We start from the raw sequence: 23478 nt of genomic DNA, 5'->3' as shown, positions 1-23478 counted from the left end.
AGAATAGAGAGCTGATTGGAAACTTGGAGACAGCTAGGATATACTGGTTTGAGTTATTATTTATTTTCCTCCTGAGCTTTCACTTCTAAGCTCACAATAACTTTCACCTTGCCCCTGGAGGTGGGTGGCTGGGTTAAGAGAAATCACAACAGAGCGCAACATAGGATGATGTCTTTTTTGGTTTCACTGCCAAGAATTTGATAACTTCATAAAATGCTCCCCGGTGTTTTATAGGGTTGGTCTCTAACTTAATTGAAGTCTGCCACCCCCACCCCCAGCCCGATTTAAAATGACGTTTTGCCTCATCTTCCTGGGTCTTATAAGTCCTGAGGTGTGGGATCGGTTTCAAAACCATCCTACTGGTCCCTTGTCGTGTTTACTTCTGGCAGGTGGAGGAATTGGGTGGCTGAGAGCCCCCAACCTGCATGAGGCTGGATTCTATGTCTTTCTGGCTGCAGACCCTCAGACAGTCTCTGTTCTCAGTGGGTCTGCCATGGTCACGGCTGACTGGCTGACTTTTCTCCCCTGCATCTTTAGGCGTAGGGAACTGGGCTGGCTGTTGCTGATAAGGAAAGACTATGATTTGTCAAATATCAAAGGGCTCATAATTTCTTGACTGTAAGCTCATGATGGGCAGGGAATCTGTCTATTATTCTGTTGTGTTGTACTCTCCCAAGTGCTTAGTGCCCTGCACTAAGTACTCAGTGAATATGATTGACTGATAAATTGACTGATCTAACCTCATTTAGAGGTTTGAAGCCCCTGAAGACCCAGGGAAGGTGTTTTTATACCCCCTCAAACATCTTCCAAAGTAGTGCAGAAGAGGAGATGCTGAGGCTCAACCCAAGCCCCAACACCTGTCCCTTCGGGATCTGTCACAGAGACTGCCAGCCAGGGATCCAGGGCTGACCACTTGGAAATGACAAAAGGCCTGTAAAATTTCATTTCTTTGGGCAGCCAATGAGGGGGAACAGAGAGAGTTCTGTTTTTAACCGCCCATCTGGAGGGAACTACACTCCTCAGAACCCAACTTCCAGCCCAACTCCACCAAGCACTGAGCTAAGCACTAGGTTAGAAACAAGATCAGACACAGTTCCTGTTCCACATGGGGCTCCTGGTCTAAGAGGAAGAGAGCTGGTATCTTTTTGCAGATTTTACAGATGAGGAAACTGAAGCACTGGGAGGTTAAGTGACTTGCCCAAGGCCTCATAACAGGCCAGTGGAAAAGAAGTAGAAATCAGTCCCTGTCTTTTAGTTCCACGCTCTTTCCACTAGACCATACTGCTTCCCCTCTGGCTGCATTGCTTTATCTGGCAAAGAACTACTGGGTGCCCTGAGGGACAACCTCTGTATTTGAGGTGGGGGAACCTGTGCTAAGGACTGGGTCAGAACCTGTTATCTTGTAACAACTGAGCTGGGACAGAAACTGATGTCCTAAATGACCCTCTTAAAATGCTATTAATGGCAAATTTCCTCCAAGGGACTTGTAAGTCGTAGCTCACAACATCAAATTAGCCAGGGAGCAGGGAGAGAGCAATTAAAAAAATAAATTAATGACCCCCCAATTTATATTTCGACAGTACACATAGTAGACTTTAAGCACCTTGAGGGACGGTTTTGTGTCAACTAAGCAGTCTCCCAAATACTACATTGCTCTGCACAGAGTAAGCACTAAATAAATACAATTGATTGATTGATTGAGAAAGGGACATATGTAATTTTTTGTTTGCTTGTTTGTTTGCAATTTGGTCCTTGCAAACTATGAACCCACTGTGACCCAGGGACCAGGGCAGTGGTGTTCCTTATATGATCTTAGACTGTGATCCCGTCGATGGATAGGAACTGTGTTTAATTCTCACCTGTGTTTTCTCTCCCAGTGTTTAATGCAGTGCTTTGTGCAAAGTAAGTGCTTAATAAATACTCTTACTATTACTACCACTACCACCACCATGGTGGCTCACAGCACTATCTGTGAGAGAATCCCTTTTTCTTTTAAAAAAGTGATGAAATAAAATGATGGGGCAGAGTTCAGAATGAAAGACGAGCTAAAGAGAAAAGTACTAGAGAAGGATGTGTTGAGACGGAATCACTGCTATCCATCTCCTAGGACATCAGTGAAAGAAAGTCTAGGTTTTGTGCTGAGTTCCTTTCAAAGATCATAATATGCATACTTAATAATAATAATAATAATGATGGCATTTATTAAGTGCTTACTACATGCAAAGCACTGTTCTAAGCACTGGGGAGGTTACGAGGTGATTGGATTGTCCCATGGGGCTCACAGTCTTAATCCCCATTTTACAAATGAGTTAACTGAGGCACAGAGAAGTTAAGTGACTTGCCCAAAGTCACACAGCTGAAGTGGCGGAGCTGAGATTTGAACTCCTGACCTCCGACTCCAAAGCCCGGGCTCTCCCCACTGAGCCATACTTGTTAATACTAGATAACAATTTTATAATTGCTTAAAATGGAATTATAAAACTCAAAGGTATCAGCATGGTCTAGTAGGTAGAGCATGGCCCTGGGAGTCAGAAGGACCTGGGTTCTAAGCCGGCTCTGCCACTTGTCTGCTGGGTGACCTTGGGCAAGTCACTTAATTTCTCTGTGCCTCACTTACCTCATCTGTAAAATAGGGATGAAGACTGTGAGCCCCATGTGGGACAGGGACTGTGTCCAACCTGATGAGCTTGTATCTACTCCAGAACTTAGAACAGTGCTTAACATAGTATGCTCTTAACAAATATCATTATTATTATTAGAGCATACGGGTGACAAAATGTTCACTCTATCCCAGAATGCCACCAATCACTAGGGTGGGGAAGGATGGTGAGGGATGGTAGCAGAATGCCCTCACTGTAGAAAAAGCTAGGCCAGACACCACGCAGGAGAGGCAGGCAGCACAACCCCTGACATTCTAAGTCTGATTAGCCACCCCTCACTCTGCTTATCACATAAGTGATGGAGCTATGATGTTCTTGCTTTTTTCCACCTTAAAAATCTTAGAATCCCAAATCTGGAAGGGGCCACCAGAGCTGGAAGGGATCCCCAGAGCTGGAAGGAATCTTCAGATCCCCTCTGGCCCATTTCTTCTTGTATGGGTCCCAGTGAACTTGAAAAGCATCTGGATCCATAAAATGCTGCATGGAATGGAAAATAGTTATTTAAGGCAGCCCTTAGCCACCTGTTAATCTGACTGAACAACCCAATTCTTTTAAGGTTGCCTCTTCAGACGTGTTTCCCTCCAGTTTTCATCATGGGAATCTATTTTGATCATTTGTGGTGTTCTTCTCTAGACCTTCTCCAGTTTATCAATATCTTTTTTCAAATGCTGGGCTCAATACTGGACACAGAGCAGGGCAGAAAGATTCATTCTCCCCTGTTGATGACACTAACCCCAATTCCACGTTGACTTTTAAAATGATGACACTGTATTGGTGACTTGTATTTGACTTATAGCCAACTTTTCTGTTACATTTGTATGCAGCATTCTTTCCTCTCTTGTTAAAGATGTGTGTTCCATCCCTAAGTGTGTTACTTGACATAGGAAGCTACTGAATTTCATCCTGCTTTTGTAGGATCAGCTTTTGACTGTTTCTCTGAATTCTAATACCTGTATCCTTTAAGCCCTTGATATTCAACTCACCCTTAGCCCCACGGCACTTACGTACATAGCTGTAATTAATTCATTTTTATTCATTTCTGTCTTCCCCTCCAGACTGTAAGCTCACTGTGGGCAAGTAACATGTCTACCAACTCTGTTGAACTGTACTCTCTCAAGTGCCTAGTACAGTGCTCTGCACACAGTAAATGCCAAATAAATACAATTGATTGATTAATTTATTGATAGTACATTAGCCCCTTCCAGTTTAGGATCATTGACCCATTTGATGTGCAGATTCTAGCTGCTTTCACTCAGGTCATCAAGAAAAAGACTGACAAGAAATAGTCTTAGAGGAGAAGCAGTATGGCCTAGTGGAAAGGGCCTAGGACTGGGAGTCAGGAGACCTGGGTTCTACTCCTGGCTTCACCACTTGCTTGCTATGTGACCTTGGGCAAGTCACTAACTTCCTATACCTCAATTTCCTCATCTGTAAAATGAGGATTTGCTGTTTTCCCTTCCCCACAGACAGACTTTGAGCCTATGTGGGACAGGGACTGTGGCTGAGCTGATTGTATTGTTTCGATCCCAAGACTTAGTGCAGTGCTTGGCACATGGAAAGTACTTAACAAATACCACAACCATTATTATTCAAAAGATTCCCTATGGGACACGATTCAAATTGTCCCCCTGTTAGGCCCTGAATCACAGGCCAGATGAATACCTACCTAACAGTGGTTGAGACCATACTTATGTAACTTCTCAGTGAGGGAAACCAAGGTCTAAGCAGGCTTCTCCTTGTCTCCGTGGCCTATTGCTGCCCAGGAAGATTAAAAGGCAATGATTTCTGGCCTCAAATATATGAAGTTTTTAATGGATTTTATGGGAAGGGTTGTGTTGAGTTGTTCTCCAAGTCCACTGAGGACTGATCAAGAGAAAATGATCTTAAATTAAACCAGAAGAGAGTGGGTATAAGAAAGTGTATCTTGATCATCAGGGTGATGAAACAGTGGAATAGGCTAACTAGAGAGGGGGTGGGGTGGAGATCATGAAGGAAAGAAAAGACTACCATCTGTCCCGGATCATTTGGTGAGTTCCTTGCCTGGAGGCAGAGAGCTGGACCAGATGATTTCTCAAGACCCCTTCCAGCTCAGTGATTCTCTATGTCTAAGATTACATCAGTCTGGCATGATTTCCTCTTTACAAAGCAGTGCTCATTGCTGCCTACTATCTTCTGATCTTGTCCGTGGTTGCAAATTGATTGTTTGAACATCATTTGTTCAAGTATCCTCCCAGGTAATGGACTTAGGCCAGAGCCTGTAATTACTTGAGTCATCTTTGAAGAGGGGGCTCTCCTGACCTCCAGAATTCTCCCAACACCACAATTTGTGGCTCTGCAGTAAATCCTGCCACTCCTTAAGTGCCTTAGATTGCCACACACACACAAATAGAGCAACCAAGTCGTCCTTCAGGTGGGGTACAAAGCAGCAACAGTGGAGCAGGGGACAAAACAATCTGTGCCTCAGATGCCTCAACCTGGGGCACAAAGAAAGAAACTCTCATCACTGCTACTGCTTCTTGCTGGGACCCCTGAATTCCCATTATCTGACCCCATTGTTTGTGGCAAGCTATCGATTGCTTGTTGTGAACTACCAATTGGTTACCTCCTGAAAAGAAGAAATGAAAGAAATGGAAGAGACTTCCATTGTAGGCTCAGATTACTTTTAGATTACGACTGTTAGAAGTCCCAGTATGTATATGGCACTTCACACTGGCCTGGTTAGGTTGAGTTGGGAGAGAGGATTATTCCAGGGGACTCTATGTTTATCTCTGTGCCAGAGTTGGATCAGAAAAGTCAGTCAGCATGACAGCAGGGTTAGGTTTCACTGTCGCTGTCTAGCGTTTCGAGCCCATTTCTTGGCTCCTTTGAACCTTGCCAAGAAGAACTGTACAAGTGAGCATATCCTAGGGCATCATGGTACAGTTTTGTAGTTCCCTGACTTCACTGCCAACTCACCTCTTCTCCCCTCACCTTCTGCCTCAGATAATGTGATGGAAAAGTGGCAGAATGCTAAATTTATGATGAGGGGTCTCCAGTTGAGAATGAGGGATGAGCTTGATCCTGAGACTTCAAGAATGAGAATGTGCATGGAGAATTGATTATAGTGTTGGAAGTCTGCTCAGCAGCCCTCAAATTCTCTCTTTCCTGCCAGTCACTTTCCTGCTGGGCCTTTGCGTGCCATGAGTGACTATGTAGGCAGGAGTAAAGCACATTAAGAAATGTGTATGAAACGTTGTTATTTTAAATGGGCATTTTGGATGTTAAAAACCCCTGGGTGTGGGCAAATTTATACCACACACACACACATACACACACACACACACACGGTTAATATGCCTCCTTTCCCTAAGAAAGCAGGCTAAATAGCAATTGAGGGAGCAATTGGATAAACTTGAATTACAAATGTGTTGAACGGACAACCCAGGCAGAGGAGAGAATACATCACTGTCATCTTCAAAATGTATTTATCACCCTGAGCTCATTGTGCCATACAAGGTTAAAGGAGCAGCTTGGTCTAGTGGATAGAGCAGGAGCCTGGGAGTCAGGAGGACCTGGGTTCTAATTCTGGCTCTACCACTTGTCTGCTGGGTGACCTTGGGCTAGTCACTTCACTTCTCTGTGCCTCAGTTACCTCATCTGTAAAATGGGGACTAAAACAGTGAGCTCCAGGTGGGAATTGGACTGTATCCAACCTGATTACTTTGTCTTTACCCCAGCACTTAAAAATACCACAATTATTATTATTATTTGGACTTCTGGGCAAAGACGGGGAAGAGAAGAGAAGGCAGGGCTCCAAGGCTTCTACTCTTTCTCCCTTCAACAGCAGCTACTTGAAAAAAAACCAATCACTGATTTTCCCCCTCCTCGCCTTATGCGACTACAGTCAGGGGAGATCGATGTAATTGGACTAATAGGTAGATGCAAAAGGCTGTTTTGCTTATTCAGCTACATTATAAGCCCTGGTCTGTGTCTCCTCATGTCTGACACGCTTCAAGCTGGTGTCGGGCTGTGTTCTCAGGCTCTAGAAGCCTAGTGGGGACACCTCAGGTCTCCCCACACAGCAGGAGGCCACCATCTCACCTCCAAGATGATGGGATGAGGCTGGAAATCTGCCCACAAGAAGGGAATCAAAGGAAGAGACACTGAGAGCCCCTGCTGCAGGGAGGAAATCCAGATGTAGTTGGAGATGGGAAATACCCCGGAGAAAGGCCAAAGTGCTTGCTCTAATCCACCCCCTACCAATCAGTCCCCTCTTGACTATAAGCTCATTTTGGGCAGGAAATGTACCTATTATACTCTCCCAAGCACTTAGTACAGTGCTCTGCACACAGTAAGTGCTCAATAAATATGATTTTCTAACTGGTGACTGACCAATGGTATTTATTGAGCACTTACTATGTGTGGGGCACTTGTTCAAGCATTTGGCAAGTACAATACAATGTAGTTGGTAGATGCAATCTCTGCCCATAGGGAGCTTACAGTGTACAGCGGATGGACTGACATTAAGATAGATTTCAGATGGGAATGGAACCATCTTTCAGGATGATTTGCAGGACTGGAAGGGGTTGTTGGGGAGGCAGAAGGTCAACACATTTAGGAAGATTGCTTGTTGAAACATTAGCATAAATTGAAATTAATTCAGTCCTACGTAGGTGGGAGCGGACTCACATGTAGACACCCACTGCATTCTACTGAGTAAATTCAAGCACAGGCAGAGAGATGCTTCCTTAACCTCCATGAGAGGCTCCCACCGTTCAATCTTCCACGAGGGAGGGTCCTGGGAGACATTAGGGAGGGGTGGGAGGAGCCAGAGAGCTCCATAACCTGCTCTCTCCTCTCTGATCTCTTGTTGAAACTCACCACAGATAGTTAACCATAGAAATGTATTTTTGCCCTTCTTCCTTTTCATCACTCTCTGCCTAAAGCTTCTCCAGTTCCTCCCCAATTTCTGTCCTGGTTGGATCCTTCTGGGTGGCTTTCTGGGTGCCAAGGGTGTGGTCCACCCTGTCTTTTCCCTCCATGTCTGCCGGCCCCTCCAGAGTGGCTGTCTCTCTCAGCAGACTGAGTGAAGTGTGCCATAATCACAGTAATTTTCAGATCCTTGAGTGCCATGGCTCAGCTGGAGCTCAGGATGTTTGCCCAGCTGTCTCACACGAGGCGACAGGGTTACATTTATTACTGTAGGTCCTGTCAAGAGCCTCGGTGAACAAGAGCAGAGGAGTTAATGGAACACTTTGGAGGCCGGTCCGGGGCCGGGGGAGTTCAGCTGTTCCAAGTATATTCTGGGTACAGGCAGTGGACACTCCAGGGAGCCCCAAAAGCAGAAGGAGCAGGAGCAGAAGATCAGAGGGTGCCTTCCTCAGGGTCTCTTGTCACAGAGAAGCAGCGTGGCTCAGTGGAAAGAGCACGGGCTTGGGAGTCAGAGGTCATGGGTTCAAATCCCGACTCCACCGCTTGTCAGCTTTGTGACTTTGGGCAAGTCACTTAACTTCTCTGTGCCTATTACCTCATCTGTAAAATGGGGATGAAGACTGTGAACCCCACATGGGACAAACTGATCACCTTGTATCCTCCCCAGTGCTTAGAACAGTGCTTTGCACATAGTAAATGCTTAACAAATACAAAAATTATTATTATTATTATTTTTCTGGTGGCTGCCACTCTCTCTTCCAGCAGAGGGACAGTTTGACTCTAGGCAGTATTTCTTTATGTGTGAGTGTGGAGAGGTGTGGAGAGGGGAACCTGTGGGAAGGGGATGGTGGGAGGGAGGTGTGCCATGCAGGTTGGGAAGAAACTTCAGGTGAAATTTTGCCACGGTAAGGGTCTTGTCTTGCCTTATGCTGTTGAGACGACACTAGTTTCTAAAATCACTTGAATGAGCTAACAGCATTCCCCCACAAATACCACATGTAAACCCCATTTTGCCTCCAGAAAAGCCAAAACTCCTGAAGTCATAAACCTAAACACTTGAGCCCTCTCTGCCTTTCCTGTGCCATTCTCACTAGACCTCACTAGTCACTCTCCTCCTGAACTAACAACAGCCCCAAACTGCCACGTCCTCTTACCTTTCTTCCCTCAAGGAGGACATCCAGAAGGGTGAAAGGTGCCCCCAAAGTTTCCACTTTATACTTGAAGAACTCCTATCTTGGAGGTTGCTAACCCAAAGACCTGCACCCTGTTGTGTTCTTTTATATTCTTTTATGGTATTTATTAAGTGCTTACTATGTGTCAAGCACCGTAATAAGCACTAGGGTAGATACAAGCTAATCAGGTTAGACACAATCCTTGTCCTACATGGGGCTTATAGTCTTAAGCCCCCTTTTACAGATGAGGTAACTGAGGCACAGAGAAGTTAAGTGACTTGCCTAAGGTCATTCAGCAGACAAGTGGTGGAGCCGGGATTAGAACTCAGGTCCTTGTGTCTCCCAGGCCCTTTCTCTATCCACTAGGCCATGCTGCTCTGCAAGGAACACATCAGAGCAGTGTATAGGGGTATGGAAGAGTAGCCAAGCCTCTGGTTCACTGCTCAGGCTGACAGTGTAGACTTACCCACTTCACTCAAAGGGAAGACACTTCAGACCCTTAGCTTTGAGGCATCTTTCTTTGCTTCATCAAGTCCCTTCTCTGACACTTTCATTAACGGTCATAATGGGCCAAATGATCTCTATTCCTATTTGTGGACTATTTTTGGATATCAGCTCATCCCATTGGCCAGCATCTGACCAGCTGTGAGTGGAGTCAAGCATTAAGCAGCCTCTTGGGAGAGGAAAGCTTTGTTCCACAGTGATGATTTATACCTAGGGCAAGGCGGTTCAGCTGGTGATTAGCCTAGTTCTCATAGGGTTTCTTTTTGTGGTATTTGCCGTGTGTCAAGCACGGCTCTAACCACCGGGGTAGATGGAAATTTATCAGGTAAGACAGTTCCCTATCCTGCATGGGACGCACAGTCTCAATAGGAGGGAGAACGGATATTGAATCTCCATTTTACAGATGAGGAAACTGAGACACAGAAAAGTTAAGTAGCTTGCCCAAGGTCACACAGAAAGCAATTGCTAAGATTCAGTTGACTCTAGCTCACAGACCTGTCCTTTTTCCACAAGGCCATCCTACATCTTTAGGTCATACTGTTTCTCTTGATGTGTTTCAGAGGAGTATCTGAATTATACTTGAATTATCCTATCTTTGAAGTTGTTCATCTCTTCCCTGGAGTTCACCAAATCATCCTAGTTCCAGTTACTAATGCTGTGCAGACTTAATCTCTATTTTCCTTATCTGTGAAGTGACAGTTTACCTAACAGAGAAGCAGGCCTGGTCCTGCCAGTTGGCTGCTGTTCCCCTCATAAAATCAATCAATTGTATTTATTGAGCGCTTACTGTGTGCAGAGCACTGTACTAAGCGCTTGGCTAAGCTAAAACATGCTTATTATTCACAGCGGAGACTTCTTAATTTTCCCTATTCTATTACCCTACCTCAGATTCACTGTACAGACTCACCTTCAAGAAATGAAGAACTCTCTTCCTCTTAAATGAAACTTCAATTGCAAAGTGAAAGATCCTGAGGGATATTATTGCCACAGACAATGAACTGAAGTGAATTTGCAGGCTGAAGTGCCAGATTCGTGGCCATACGGGGTGGGCCAGATTGGAACTGAGGATTCCAAACTCTTGACTCCCACCGTGATCCGGGCTCGACCAGATGTAGGTCCCGCGGTCTACAGCTCCTGTGAATGACCTCAATGCGAAACACCACCAGATATATTGAGTCCCCTGGGATCCTTCCATTCCTCCTTCTCAAAGCACCACCTGGTCATCATGGAGGTGGACAGGAGCGGAAGGAGGGAAGAAGAGGAGGAGATGGAAGGGATGCAGCTAATTGAAAATAAGATAGGGTATCCGATTGCCAGTCTCCATGCAGGTGGCCCCAAACCATTGCTTCCAGTTGTCTTAGTAGAACCTCCAGTTGCTCGTAACCCCATTAAGCACAGGTTTAGTAGAGATGTAGGATACCGACTAGAGGGGAGGAAGTATCTCTTCAAAAAAAGAGTGGTAATGTAATATTTGTGAGTTAAATGCATATTATGTTCCCAGCACTGTACTAAGCATAAAGTAGACACAAGATAATCAGATTGGACCCTGTCCCTGTCCTTCAAAAGACTCATTGTCTTAAACAGGAGGGAGAATAGGCATTTAATCCCCATTTTAAATATGAGGAACCTGAGGCACAGAGAAGTTAAACGACTTGCTCAAGCTCACCCAGCAGGCAAGTGGCAGAGGTGAGATTAGAACCCAGATCCTCTGGCTCCCAAACCCATGCTCTTTCCACTAGGCCATGCAGCTTATCAATTCAATCATATTTATTGAGCACCTGCTATGTACAGAGCACTGTTCTAAGCGCTTGCCCAAAGCTGGTGAGAAATGAGCTGTCAATGGTCCCAAGCAGAAGAAGCCCAAAATCCAAACCAGAACTCACTCTGTGTTTCAAGCACATCTCCTGGCTCTCTCCTTCCCCGGCCCTAGGTCAAGGAAACCCTGTAGAACTACAGGAGTGTTGAGGCAGAAACTGCCTGAGGCTTTCTGGTTTCCAAATGTGATCTGAAAGGAGGCAGTGTGCACAGCACCCCGGCTCAGCTGGATGGACGGCTGCATCACAAATTTAGTCACATGTGGGATTTCCCTCTTTGTACAAGGTTGCCATAGTAACATATTTGGACCAAAGGAGGTCAACCAGTCCACCGAGGTCTGTCCACCCATCTGTCTGGCATTTATACCGCTTGATGCTCTTCTCCGTAAAGGGATTGTCCAACTTTCAGATTCCCCAGTATCGTCTGCCTGGGCTCTCTTTGACTCCACTTTTTATTCTGGGCCCAAGTTTCTTCTCTCTCCTTCCACAACTTCTAAAGTTCCTGCACCTTCACAGAATCACCAGGACTTTCCTCTCTCCAGTTTTGTCAGGTCCTCTTCTTCTCCCCCAACCCCACAAGCTCAGTTCCTGTTCATTTCTTCCTTGGCAGCTGCCTGGGGGCCTGTCCTGTGAATCACCATCAGTTTCCAGAATCCATTTCTATTCTGGGACAGATCAGCACTTTCCACAGCCTTTGGGATGCCGGAGATCTTAAGAGACCGTCTAGTCCAGTTGCCTACCTCCAAAACCTGTTCTCCCTCCCACTTATTCATTCATTCATTCATTCATTCAGTCGTATTTATTGAGCACTTGCTGTGTGCAGAGCACTGTACTAAGCGCTTGGGAAGTACAAGTTGACAACATATGGAGTTGGCCCCTACCCAACAACGGGCTCACAGTCTAGAAGGGGGAGACAGACAACAAAACAAAACATGTGGACAGGTGTCAAGTCATCGGAATAAATCATCATCAATCGTATTTATTGAGTGCTTACTGTGTGCAGAGCACTGTACTAAGCGCTTGGGAAGTACAAGTTGGCAACATATAGAGATAGTCCCTACCCAACAGTGGGAGAGGTAAAGCTAGATGCACATCATTAACAAAATAGATAGAATACTTAGACTGTGAGCCCCATGTGGGACCGGGACTGTGTCCAATCTGATGCTCTTTTATCTACCCCAAAGCTTAGTACAGTGCTTGGCACATAGTAAGAACTTAACAAATAGCACAAGTATTATTATTATTATCATGTGCACTCCCACGCCCATCCTTCCACACTTTTTGGAACCACACAACCTCCTAGAGTGACTAGTTCTGGGGCTCAAACCTTCCATACACTCTTCAATAGGGATTGCTAGTTAGACATCAGGAAGACTTTCCTGACTGTCAGGTTTGTGAGACTTTGGAATGCTTGACCAAATGATGCAGTGGTCTTCTGCTCTGCAGATTTGAAAGCAAAGGGTAAATGCCTCTTTCTTGGGGGGAATTGTGTACCATCTTGCCTGGAGGCAGGGGGTTGGTTCATTCATTCATTCAGTCGTATTTAGTGAGCGCTTACAGTTTGCAGAGTACTAAGTGCTTGGAAAGTACAATAAGCGCTTGAAAAGTACAATAAGTGCGTCGCGTGACCTCTGGGCAAGTATGATTTCATAATATTGTTTCTAGCTAGATCGTCAGCTTCTTAAGGCAGGAATGGCTATCCCTGCATCTCTGCATAATAGGGAGTTTGCCCACAGAGCCCAATCAATAATAAATAACGTGGATAATGAAAAGACTTTCTGGCACAGGCCTTTGGCAAACCCTTGCAAGAGTTGCACACCCCAGTCACGTCCCGTCTGTGAGCCAAATTCTCAAGAAAGAGATGGCAGCAGCACAAACCCGCCCACGCTCATAGCCAGCATGCAACATGGCCCTGGTGGCCCTGCCAGGTCTTCCTGGGCCAGCGCCATTGTTGGACAACCGAGTCTGCTGACCTGTTCTTGTCCAGGGCCCTCTCTGTGGGTGCTGTTGACAGGCGTCCAGGCCTGCAGATGTCCCTGACACATCTTCATTTGTGAATCTGGATCCTGGAGGGGCCCTGATTGAGCTGTACAATCTTTGGATGAGCTCTCCGCAGGTGGATGCCAGGAAGCAATTCAGGAGGGCTATTGGGAATGGAGAACATTCAGACCTGGCTGATGTCTGATGTCTCTTGCCGCTCTGCACATCTATGCCCAGGAGACTGTTTCCTGTTTCTCTGTAAACCCTTCTCAAGAGCTTTCTTGCCTCTTTGAAGTCTAGAGTGCCAGATCTTGCCCTCTCTTTGGGCTGGTTTTCAACATACCCCACCCCCACAGGTCCTTGAAAGACCTCTTTCTGATGGGCAGAAACTAACCTCGCAATTTTAAATACCACCATCAACAAAGGACAGGTAAAGCAACTTTCCTCTACACCGACTCCCCTGCCAATGCCTCTCTAGAAACACAGTCATTGACCAAGGCTCTAGATTGTAAGCTCATTGTGGGCAGGGAATGTGCCTGTTATATTATTTTATACTCTCCCAAGTGCTTAATATAGTGTTGTGCACACAGTAAGCTCTCAATAAATATGATTGACTGACTGGAAACCTGGTTTGGGAGAAATCAGTGACCTAAGAAGTTCTTGGAAGGTGAGTCATGTTGGAAAAGAGTCTTTTGGCAATGGTTCTAAGTCTTGGGTTGGATTATCCCTCTAGAAAGTAAGCTCCTTGTGGACAGGGGATGTGTCCACCAAATCTGTTTCATTGTATTCTTCCAAGCTCCTAGTATAGTACTCTGCACATAGTAAGCACTCAATATAGACTATAGTCTAGAATAGTCTGACTAGTCGTCTGAGCTGGGAGAGGACTGTTACACCTGCTATTTCATTTGCCTTCGGATGGTAAAATTTAACCCCAGAGAGGCTAAGTGACTTATTCATGGTCACATAGTGTACAATGGCAGAACTGAGCTTAGGACTCCTATTCCTGTTCCATATACGAGACCAGGCTGTTTCCCTGAGGGATCCAGTTTTCAGGGCACTGGAAGTTGTCTCTTAGAGAAGCAGCGTGGCTCAGTGGAAAGAGCACGAACTTTGGAGTCAGAGGTCATGGGTTCAAATCCAAGTCACTTAACTTCTCTGTGCCTCTGTTACCTCACCTGTAAAATGGGGATGAAGACTGTGAGCCCCACATGGGACAACCTGATCACCTTGTAACCTCCCCAGTGCTTAGAACAATGCTTTACACATAGTAAGTGCTTAATAAATGCCATCATTATTATTATTGAATCTTCCCTACCCCTCAACTCTCTAATCCACCAAACCCCAGTGCTACAGCAGCAATAGACAATCCAATCTACCAAGTCAACCTGAAAGCATTAGGTCATAATAGACATCTCACTGACTGCATGTCAATAAGGGTTTGGCATAGGATGGTAAATAGCTGGTCACTCCGCCCTTTCCTGGCAGAATTAGTTTCTCAGAGGAGGAAGCATGGACAGGCAGCTGGGATATGATGAAAGTTCATGGAACCTGGAACTCTTAAGAGCTTGACCCTATCATGTTAAAACTACATTGTGATCAGCTTAACTTGGGATCATTCTCAATCTCTCCGTGTCCATCCTTGGAACTTTGGAGGGTCCCAAGAGCAGAACGCTGAGGGCTAGTTCTGGGAAGGAAGTTCCTGGAAGATGTAGATAAGGGATGGTGAGCACTGAACAATTTATCTGATATGGCAGATGGAGAGCATTCTATGTTGGTGTGCTTATTTGCCCATCCTTGCAAACCTGCCTGTCTATAAGAAGCTGTTTGAGGTGAAGTGCAAAGACCAGCTGAATGCCCTGAAGAAACTGATTGAGCTTAGTAACATGAACTGGCAGTATAAGATCATCGACATCATGCTTAAGGGTTGTTCAAGGTGCTGAAGGACTCCGTGGCTGTCCTCAGAGCCACCGACGAACGCCCCCACCCTCGATGGGCCGCTGCCTCAGGATGAGAAGCTGAAGGACGCCTAGCCTGCACCCTCTGCTCCTCTGCCGCTAACCTCCTCACTGTGCCTTGTTCTCACCTGTCCTGCCATCGACCCCAGGCCCAGGTCCTACCACTGGCCTAGTATGCCCTCCCTCCACACATAATAATAATAATAATGGCATTTATTAAGTGCTTACTATGTGTAAAGCACTGTTCTAAGTGCTGGGGAGGTTACAAGGTGATCAGGTTGTCCCAGAGAGGGCTCACAGTCTTAATCCCCATTTTACAGATGAGGTAACTGAGGCACAGAGAAGTTGAGTGACTTGCCCAAAGTCACACAGCCGATAGTCGGTGGAGCTGGGATTTGAACCCATGACCTCTGACTCCAGAGCCCGTGCTCTTTCCATTGAGCCACGCTGCTTCTCATCTGCCAAGCTAGCTCTCTTCCTCCCTTCAAAGCCCTACTGAGAGCTCACCTCCTCCAGGAGGCTGTCCCATCCTGAGCCCCCACCTTTTTTCTCTCCTCCCCCTTCCTCCCTCTGCCCTGCCCCCTTCCCCTCCCCACAGCACTTGTATATATTTGAACATATTTATTACTCTATTTTATTAATGATGTGTATATATAGCTATAATTCTATTTATTCTGATGGTATTGACACCTGGCTACTTGTTTTGTTGTTGGTCTTCCCCTTCTAGACCGTGAGCCTGTTGTTGGGTAGGGGCCATCTCTATATATTGCTTATTTTACTTCCCAAGTGCTTAGTACAGTGCTCTGCTCACAGTAAGCACTCAATAAATACAATTGAATGAATGAATTAAGCTTATTCAAACAGTGTATTAGTACTGTTGCAGAGTCTCAGCTGGGGAACAAACCCAAATAGGAAACTCAGGTGTTTGGGACAGGATTCTGCATTCCAACCAGCACAACAGAGAAGAAACCCAGTCTGAAGAGGCTTAGGAGCAGGAAATTGCCATCTTCTGCCACACTGTTTGCGCAGAGCAGGAGATTTATACAGCTTAAGCTAAAGCTCATCTCTAAGAAGACAAAATACAGGAAGAAGCCAAACTACTCAATGGCCTAGAGGTCTGTGGGTCGGTGGGCCACCAGGTGAGGGATGAAAAATTACCATCAGAACCCACCAGGAGCCTGTTTCCATGCGGCTCTCAAACCTTGGGCACTATATGCAGCTCTAGCTCAAACACAGTGGTAATATATTCTAATTCTGGCTCTGCCACTTGTGTGCTCTGTGACCTTGGGCAAGTTACTTCACTTCTCTGTGCTTCAGTTACCTCATCTGCAAAATAGGGATAAAGACTATGAGCCCTATGTGGGACAGGGACTTTGTCTAACCTGATTTGCTTATATCCACCCCAGCACTTAGTACAGTGCCTGACACATAGTAAGTGCTTAACAAATACTATAATAATAATAATTACCATTATCATTATTATTATCTACTAGCCATGTTCTCTCTGAGAGGCAGCATTGGGGAACACTGGACCCAGGACAAATTAAACATTTTTTTTTCAGGATGGATGACCCAGATTTTCTGCTGTGATACCAGGTGGTTAACCCTGTTTGCATATACATTTCTAGATACACATACACACACACACACACACACACACACACACTCTCTCTCTCTCATACACACACACAGTAAATCCTTCCTTGGTGGATTAAAGGAAGTTCACTGTTGATCAGTGAGCAGTTTAAATTGCCAAAGTGTTTTAAAGCAATGCAACACTAGGAATAGTTTGCCAGTATTTTGAGTCTATGTGTGCACATGAGTGTGTCTGTGTTTGTCTATATATTTTTCTCGGTCTCCTTTTGAATATATCTATAGTACACGAATGCCTGTGACAGTTCATCAACACCTGTCCTGCAGAGAGCTGAACTTTAATGCCCAGGCAGCAGCAAATTAAATTAAAGAATGGGAGGGAAATATTTGTGCTGTTTTTTATAATCTCATGTTGCTTTTTGTGAGGTTTTCCCTGTGGCCCTTCTCTGGATGGTGGATCCATGGGGAGATCATCTGTAGAGAAACATTAAATTTATAAAAGTTTGGTCCCTCCCCAAGGTCATTCTTGCCAGGGATGAGGGACATCCCTGGGATCCAGGAGTGAGTGAGTGAGTGTGTGTGTGTGTGTGTGTGTGTGTGTGTGAGAGAGAGAGAGAGAGAGAGAGAGAGAGAGAGAGAGAGTGTATTTGTCCTTTGGGTTCAAAGATGATTTCACCGACAGAAGCAGTATGGCCTAGTGGAAAGAGCATGGGTCTGGGATTCAGAGGAGCTGGGTTCTAATCCAGGCTCTGCCATTTACTTGCTATGTGACCTTGGACAAGTCACTTAACTTCTCTGTGCCTCAGTTACCTCATCTGTATGATGGGGATTAAATCGTACTCCCATTCAGTAGGGCTATCTGAAGACCCATTCAGATCTATGCATGTTTCTGATTGCACTCTAATGGAATGCGGAAAAAACCACGGCACTTTCTGAACACTGCAGTGATTATGTCACGACTGATCTTTAATCGCCCTGTCTGCGGATTATTTATTCCCCTGTCCGGCGATAGTCTCCTTTGAATAGCTCATAAATTGGTTCCATCTATTATCGATGTTCACTAATTTCCCCTGAAGAGTCTCAGAGCCTAGCACATGATGCACGATTTCCATTTTTAATAACATTTGTGTTGCGGTAGACGGCTGGCTCGCCTCAGCTATTGTGGCAGCCTCAGAGGTAACCAGCTCAAGATTTGTGGTTGCTTTCCTCATTTTTACAGGCTGTTCCAGACAGCAAAGCTTCAAGTATCTACAAGGGGGAAAGCCACACGTGAGTTACTGCTCTGATTCCTGGAGCGTTTCTACATTTTCAGCCCACACTGAGGGCAAGGGAGAGAAGAGGGGTGGGAAGGTACCCAGAGCCCCTTGGCACATATTCCTAGTACATCATTTCCATTTTCATCAGTCAGCCAGTAGCCACCTGGAGTCATTAGCACATTTGAACACTTTCTAAATAGAAAACACTAGGGTCTCAGGGTGTTTCCGTGTTGTAGGCATTAAAGCACTTTTGTCGGAAAAGGGTTTGTTTGCAAATAACATCTTGTTCTGCTGTAATGAAGATCAGACACAAACAAATTCAAATCAAGGGACTGGGTTCAGTTTTATTCAGTTTTTCCTTTTATGAAGAAACTGGAGGGAGTTCGGAGATGTGCACTGAAGGCAGAAAGGTGGTCTTAAATGCAGCAGGAGAGATTTAGGTTAGATTTAAAGAATAACTTCCTTAGAACGCTACAACAGTCTTGAGCCCAGAGGAAAGATGATCATTTGTCTTTGATGGTTGAGAAGCAATTTTATTTGAAGGCAGAGGGCTGGACTATAGTCCTCTAGACTGTGAGTCTGTTGTGGGCAGGGAATGTGTCTGTTTATTGTATTGTACTCTCCCAAGCTCTTAATACAGTGATTTGCACACAGTAAGTGCTCGATAAATATGATGTAATGAAGGAATGAATGGACAAGATGACTCCTTAAAATCCCTCCCAGTACTAGGATCGAGTGCTTAATACAGTGCTCTACATACAGTAAGCGCTCAATAAATACCATTGATTGATTGAAAATGCACAAATAGATGTGCCCTTGATAACCTCCCCCTGAAGTCTCTGAACTCTAGTTTGCTGCTCTCTCAACAGATCATTTTGGATACCCTTTCCAGGCAGGCTCTTTCTAGAGCCCTTTAGTACTTCATAAAATGGAGTTTACTTGAGATGAAAGGTGAGAACATGACACAGCAATTCCAGTTGTGAACAAACCCCATCCTTTGGATTAGGTGAAATAAGATCAGATTCAAAGCCTCTTTCAGGGAGACCCAGACCCAGGCTGCAAATAATAGAAAAACGTGGCAGGTGCATTAAAAGAAAAGTACATAGTCAAACTCACCATAGTTGTTTCTGCAATGGAACCAAAGCTGTTGATGAAAATGTTACAGCTGACATTAACCGGAGGGCCTGCAGAACAAGAAGCAGTAGATTGATATCCCAGGCCACAGCTATTGGCCTTTGTTCATCTCCTTGAGTTTTACGGTAGGTCATCATAATCTTGCTCCTCCTCCAGAGTGCTTCTGGGGTCCAGTGGGCCCAGATGAGCCCACAGGCCTGGTGTTTATCAAAAGCCTAGGAGGCTTGCAAAATGCTTGCTCAGCTGCCTTAATTTCATGGTCCCAGAGCGAGTGTCAGATCTGGACCAGGAGGGTCAACCCTGAAATTTGCTTTCATTAACACAAAGATGTTTCCTCAACCCACCATATGGTCCTTTCTTCAACCCTTCTCTGGCCCTTTTCTAATTTGAGGCTGAAATGCACAACGCTGCAGCTTTTGGACTCCAGTCTGGGATTCGTGATCTGTGTTAAATACACCCAGGTGAGCATCTGAACTCCAAATGTCCTTTTACATGGACCCATGTAACTGGAAATACCTTTTGAAGGAGAGGGGTGAGATCGGCTAGATAGGAAAGAGGCTGGCAAACTAAATGACGTTGCAATGGAGTTGCTGAGTAGACACAATCTCCACCCTCCTCCTTCTGTTTGGTGTCCATCAGAGATTAGAAGAATCAACAGGGCAGCAAACTGTTTTTCAATAACAAGGTCCCCATGGTCCTTTATTGGCTGGCACCAATATTTCAGGATAAAAATAACTGTTCAATTCACCCTGAAGGGTGTTACGGCAGGGGAGGAAGAGATGGGGACCAGGTATTGTTCTTTTCAGAGACAAAAAGAACATCAAACATCTCAAGGCCACTGACCCTACCAATAGACCTAGAGCAGGGGACAACTGGAGAAATGTCTTCTTCGCCCACTCCCTTCTGTGTCACCCTTGCACTTGGATTTACAGCCTTTATTCATCCCTCCCTCAGCCCACAGCACTTATGTACATATATGTAATTTATTTATATTAATGTCTACCTTCTCCTCTAGGCTGTAATCCTGTTGTGGGCAGGGAATGCACCTGCGGATTCTGTTATATTGTACCCTCCCAAGCACTCCATACAGTGCTCTGCACACAGTAAGCACTCAATAAATTCGATTGATTGATTAACAGGGAGAAGTGTCTCACCCACTGCTCATCAGAATGGTCCTCTGAGAGCCTGAAATAGAAATCAGGAGTCTTGTATACTAGAACTGGGTGCTAGACTGGAGAGCAATCTATTTCCTGAGTGGATAAACTAGAGCAATATTGTTGGTGCAGTCTAGGTTCTTTGTTCTGGGAATGCGTCACTAGAAATATAATAAGTACTCAGGATAAGCTCTCTTTTAAGCTGTTTGAGAATCTTAATGTCTGTCCCATATCTCCACAGAGGTAATTCTGTCTGTTCCTCTTTTCAGCCCTCACAGTTGATGCTCAGAGCAGCATTCTTTCTCTCTCAGGAAAGATGAGATTCATTTCTTAAACCAGAACTGGTGCTTTCTGGAGCTTGGGAATGTTAAGCAAATTCTGCCCTGTTAGCAGGACTTTCATTGATTTAGCACTCTGTGCCCACAAGGATTTCAAAGTGTTTGGCAAGCCCTTTTCCATTGTGGATACACACATACACATATACACACACAATAATAATGATAATAATAATAATAAATGTGACATTTGTTAAGTTCTTGCTAAATGCCACTCATTGTACTAAGTGCTGGGTTAGACGCTGGGCAAACAGGTCCCATGCGGGGCTCGCATTCTACGTAGGAGGGAGAACAACAGGTATTGAATCCCCGTAGGTACCTGAGGCCCAGAGAAGTTAAGTGACTTGCCCAAGATCAAACAGCAGGTAAATGGCAGAGCTGAGATCAGAACCCAGGTCCTCTAACTCCCAGGCTCTTACTCTTTCCACTAGGCCACGCTACTTCCCAACAGAGATCCAGGCATGGACTCAGGAGTCCATCTTCTATAGAGATATGAGGAATTTAATTGGGCGGGGGCTCTGGGTGGGATTTGTGCAGCGGTCTGTGGGTCAGGGATTATGCTGCACTGCCTTTGCAGAGTTGTCAGGGAGAAGCCTGCCCAGGTGGGATCAGCAGGATCCAGGTTCCTGCTGTCACACTCCATAACTCTGACTCACTGGTCTTACAGTGACCCCAGGAGAGGCCCTCAGTTCACTGCCCAGCCCTCCTCCAAGCCTCATGTTTGCTGGAAACCTGACTTAGAGAGGAAGAAGTCCCTGCATCCCCTCCTGCCTCATTAAATTCTTCCCTTTTTCTTCAGAGAAAGCATCATCGATCCTACCTCCCCTTCCCTTTTATTTTTTCATTTAGGTCCCAGCCATTAAGATGCCCTGGTGAGTTACTGCCAGTTCATCTGAATGACACTCTCCAAGCACCACAACTTGGAGCTTTGAGTGACGGGGGGTTGTGACTTCCATACAAATTGCATACTGATTTATGTGTGGGAGAGGAAGCCAGAAAACTACCCCCATGGGGAGGTATACTTCATTGAAATAAATCTGAAATTAAATTACCCTGAATAAAATTACAATTCAGCTGCCTTCAGCAGAAGGGTAATGTATATATTTCATTAAATATTAAATTTTAATTTCTTTTTGGTGCATGTGTTTACACTGGGGTGGGAGGTTTTCAAGGGAGGAAAATTTGCCCAGCTCATGAGGTCCCTGCTTAGGAGACAGGGCCACCCCTGACCTCAGAAGCTGTTCTCTGGGCCTTCACCCTGGACACTGGGGTATCCGAGCAGGCTCTGACCAGGGTTTGAAACAGCCTTCCCAAATCACTGAATGATGTATCACTCCCTCGAGTCTAAAGTGTTGGTAGTCCTGCTATGACACAGCCCAGTGAGTGGGAGGCTGGGCTGGAGAGAGCCAAACCACAAACGGAAATTATTGAAACCATCAGCAACCACACTTGGCTTCCCTGAGTCTCAGACGAGCCTGAGGAGCTGCAGGTGGACAGGAAGTTCTATGAGGGAGACTTAGGGAATAAAAAAAAGGAAAGTGACAAGGGAGCTATATGCAACAGAGAAGCAGCAGCATGACCCAGAGGATAGAGCATAGGCCTAGGAGACAGAAGGACCAAGGTTCTAATCCCGGCTCTTCCACTTGTCTGCTATGTGGGTAAACCACTTAAGTCTCTGTGCCTCAGATCCCTCACCTGTAAAATGGCAAAAAGAGCCTTCCTTGTCTTTTATCCTCCATTTTAATGCAGATCAGGTGTTGTACTAGTGACAAAAGGATCTAGAGCATTGATGGTCAACCTTCTTTTGAGAAGCAGTGTGGTCTAGTGAAAAGAAATTGGATCTGGGGGACAGAGATCCTGACTTCTAATTCTAGCTCTGCTATTTGTCTGCTGTGTGGGCTTGGACAAGCCACTTAACTGCTCTGTGCCTCAGTTTCCTCATCTGTAAAATGGGGATTCAGAACCTATTCTCCCCAGTACTTACACTATGAGCCCTATGATTAACCTGTAGCTACTCCAGTGGCACATAGTAAGCACTTACCAGGTATTGTTGTTATTATTATTATTATCATTACTATTATTATTATAACCGAGTCAGAACATTCTTAGCCCTTATTCTGCTGTACCAAAGAGGCATGGGAGCATCACATAGATTCAGAATGGAGAATTAAACCAGCACTTATGGAGATGAGGTGAATTTTAATTGAGTAGCCCCTTTACGTTAAAGAGATCCAATAGTTATCAATAGCAAATGCATAAAGAAACAGGTAACTATCACAGCCCCTTTGAAAGCCAATACTGTAGCTTTTACCTAAAGCAGTTTGGTGGTATACATCAGTGGAAAGGACTTTTGCAGAGCTCTGAGAGCTGGTACACCTCCCATTAAAGAAAGGCACATTGCATTAGAACACAGGTCTAAGGTGACCTGCTTTCCAACCAGGGCTCAATAACCTTTTTATTATTTTGATTTCCCTCTCCCATCAGGTGACAGAGTGGCCATCGCCCCTACTGCCTTTTTAAAGGAATATTTCTTATCAAGCAACCGCAAGACTCTGAAATAAAAGGGGTTCTGTACCTTTAAAATTGGGCCTGATTCTGGCATCGTATCCTGAGGTTCTCCCCATCAGTTTATCCAGGAAATCCGAAGGGGACATGGGCTTGGGAGCAGAGCGGGCGGCAGCTTCAGCTTCTTTGGAAGCTGCCAGGCTGGGTGACAAGAGAGGAAAGGAAAGGTTTAATTGTCACAATTTCACCATCTTGCGGCGCTATCACGGGACCTGAAACCCCCCTCCCTGAACCGGCTGCATTTCGATGCTATGAGATATGACAGACAACTCGGTGGATTCTTAATAGAGCGGGTCCCTGCTAATTTGTTTACCAAGCCCAAACAACGACTGAACGCAGGGTCTGGAAGCCAACCAAGAGCCAGAGATACCATGAACCGACAAAATCCTCCGAGTGATTTAAAGACAGAACCCTCACGTCTGAATAAATCACAGAAGAGAAACTG

At 45.3% G+C, this 23478-nt stretch overlaps 1 protein-coding gene across 1 annotated transcript in view; it reads right to left on the bottom strand.

Annotated features, from left to right (window-relative positions):
• The window catches only part of GLRA1 (glycine receptor alpha 1), a 43129-nt gene extending 19959 nt beyond the window's left edge, over nt 1-23170 (bottom strand). The window contains exons 1-2 of the mRNA XM_038740165.1: nt 23044-23170; nt 18962-19029 (exon numbers count right to left, since the gene is read on the bottom strand). Of these exons, the coding sequence (XP_038596093.1) occupies nt 18962-19029; nt 23044-23122 (147 nt within the window). The 5' untranslated portion in view covers nt 23123-23170. The remainder of the gene's footprint in view (nt 1-18961; nt 19030-23043) is intronic.
• Between the last annotated feature and the right edge of the window lie 308 nt (nt 23171-23478).

This window comes from Tachyglossus aculeatus, chromosome X1 (genome assembly GCF_015852505.1).
Source record: "Tachyglossus aculeatus isolate mTacAcu1 chromosome X1, mTacAcu1.pri, whole genome shotgun sequence".
Lineage (NCBI taxonomy): Eukaryota > Metazoa > Chordata > Mammalia > Monotremata > Tachyglossidae > Tachyglossus > Tachyglossus aculeatus.
This window is presented reverse-complemented; position numbering and strand designations above follow the sequence as displayed.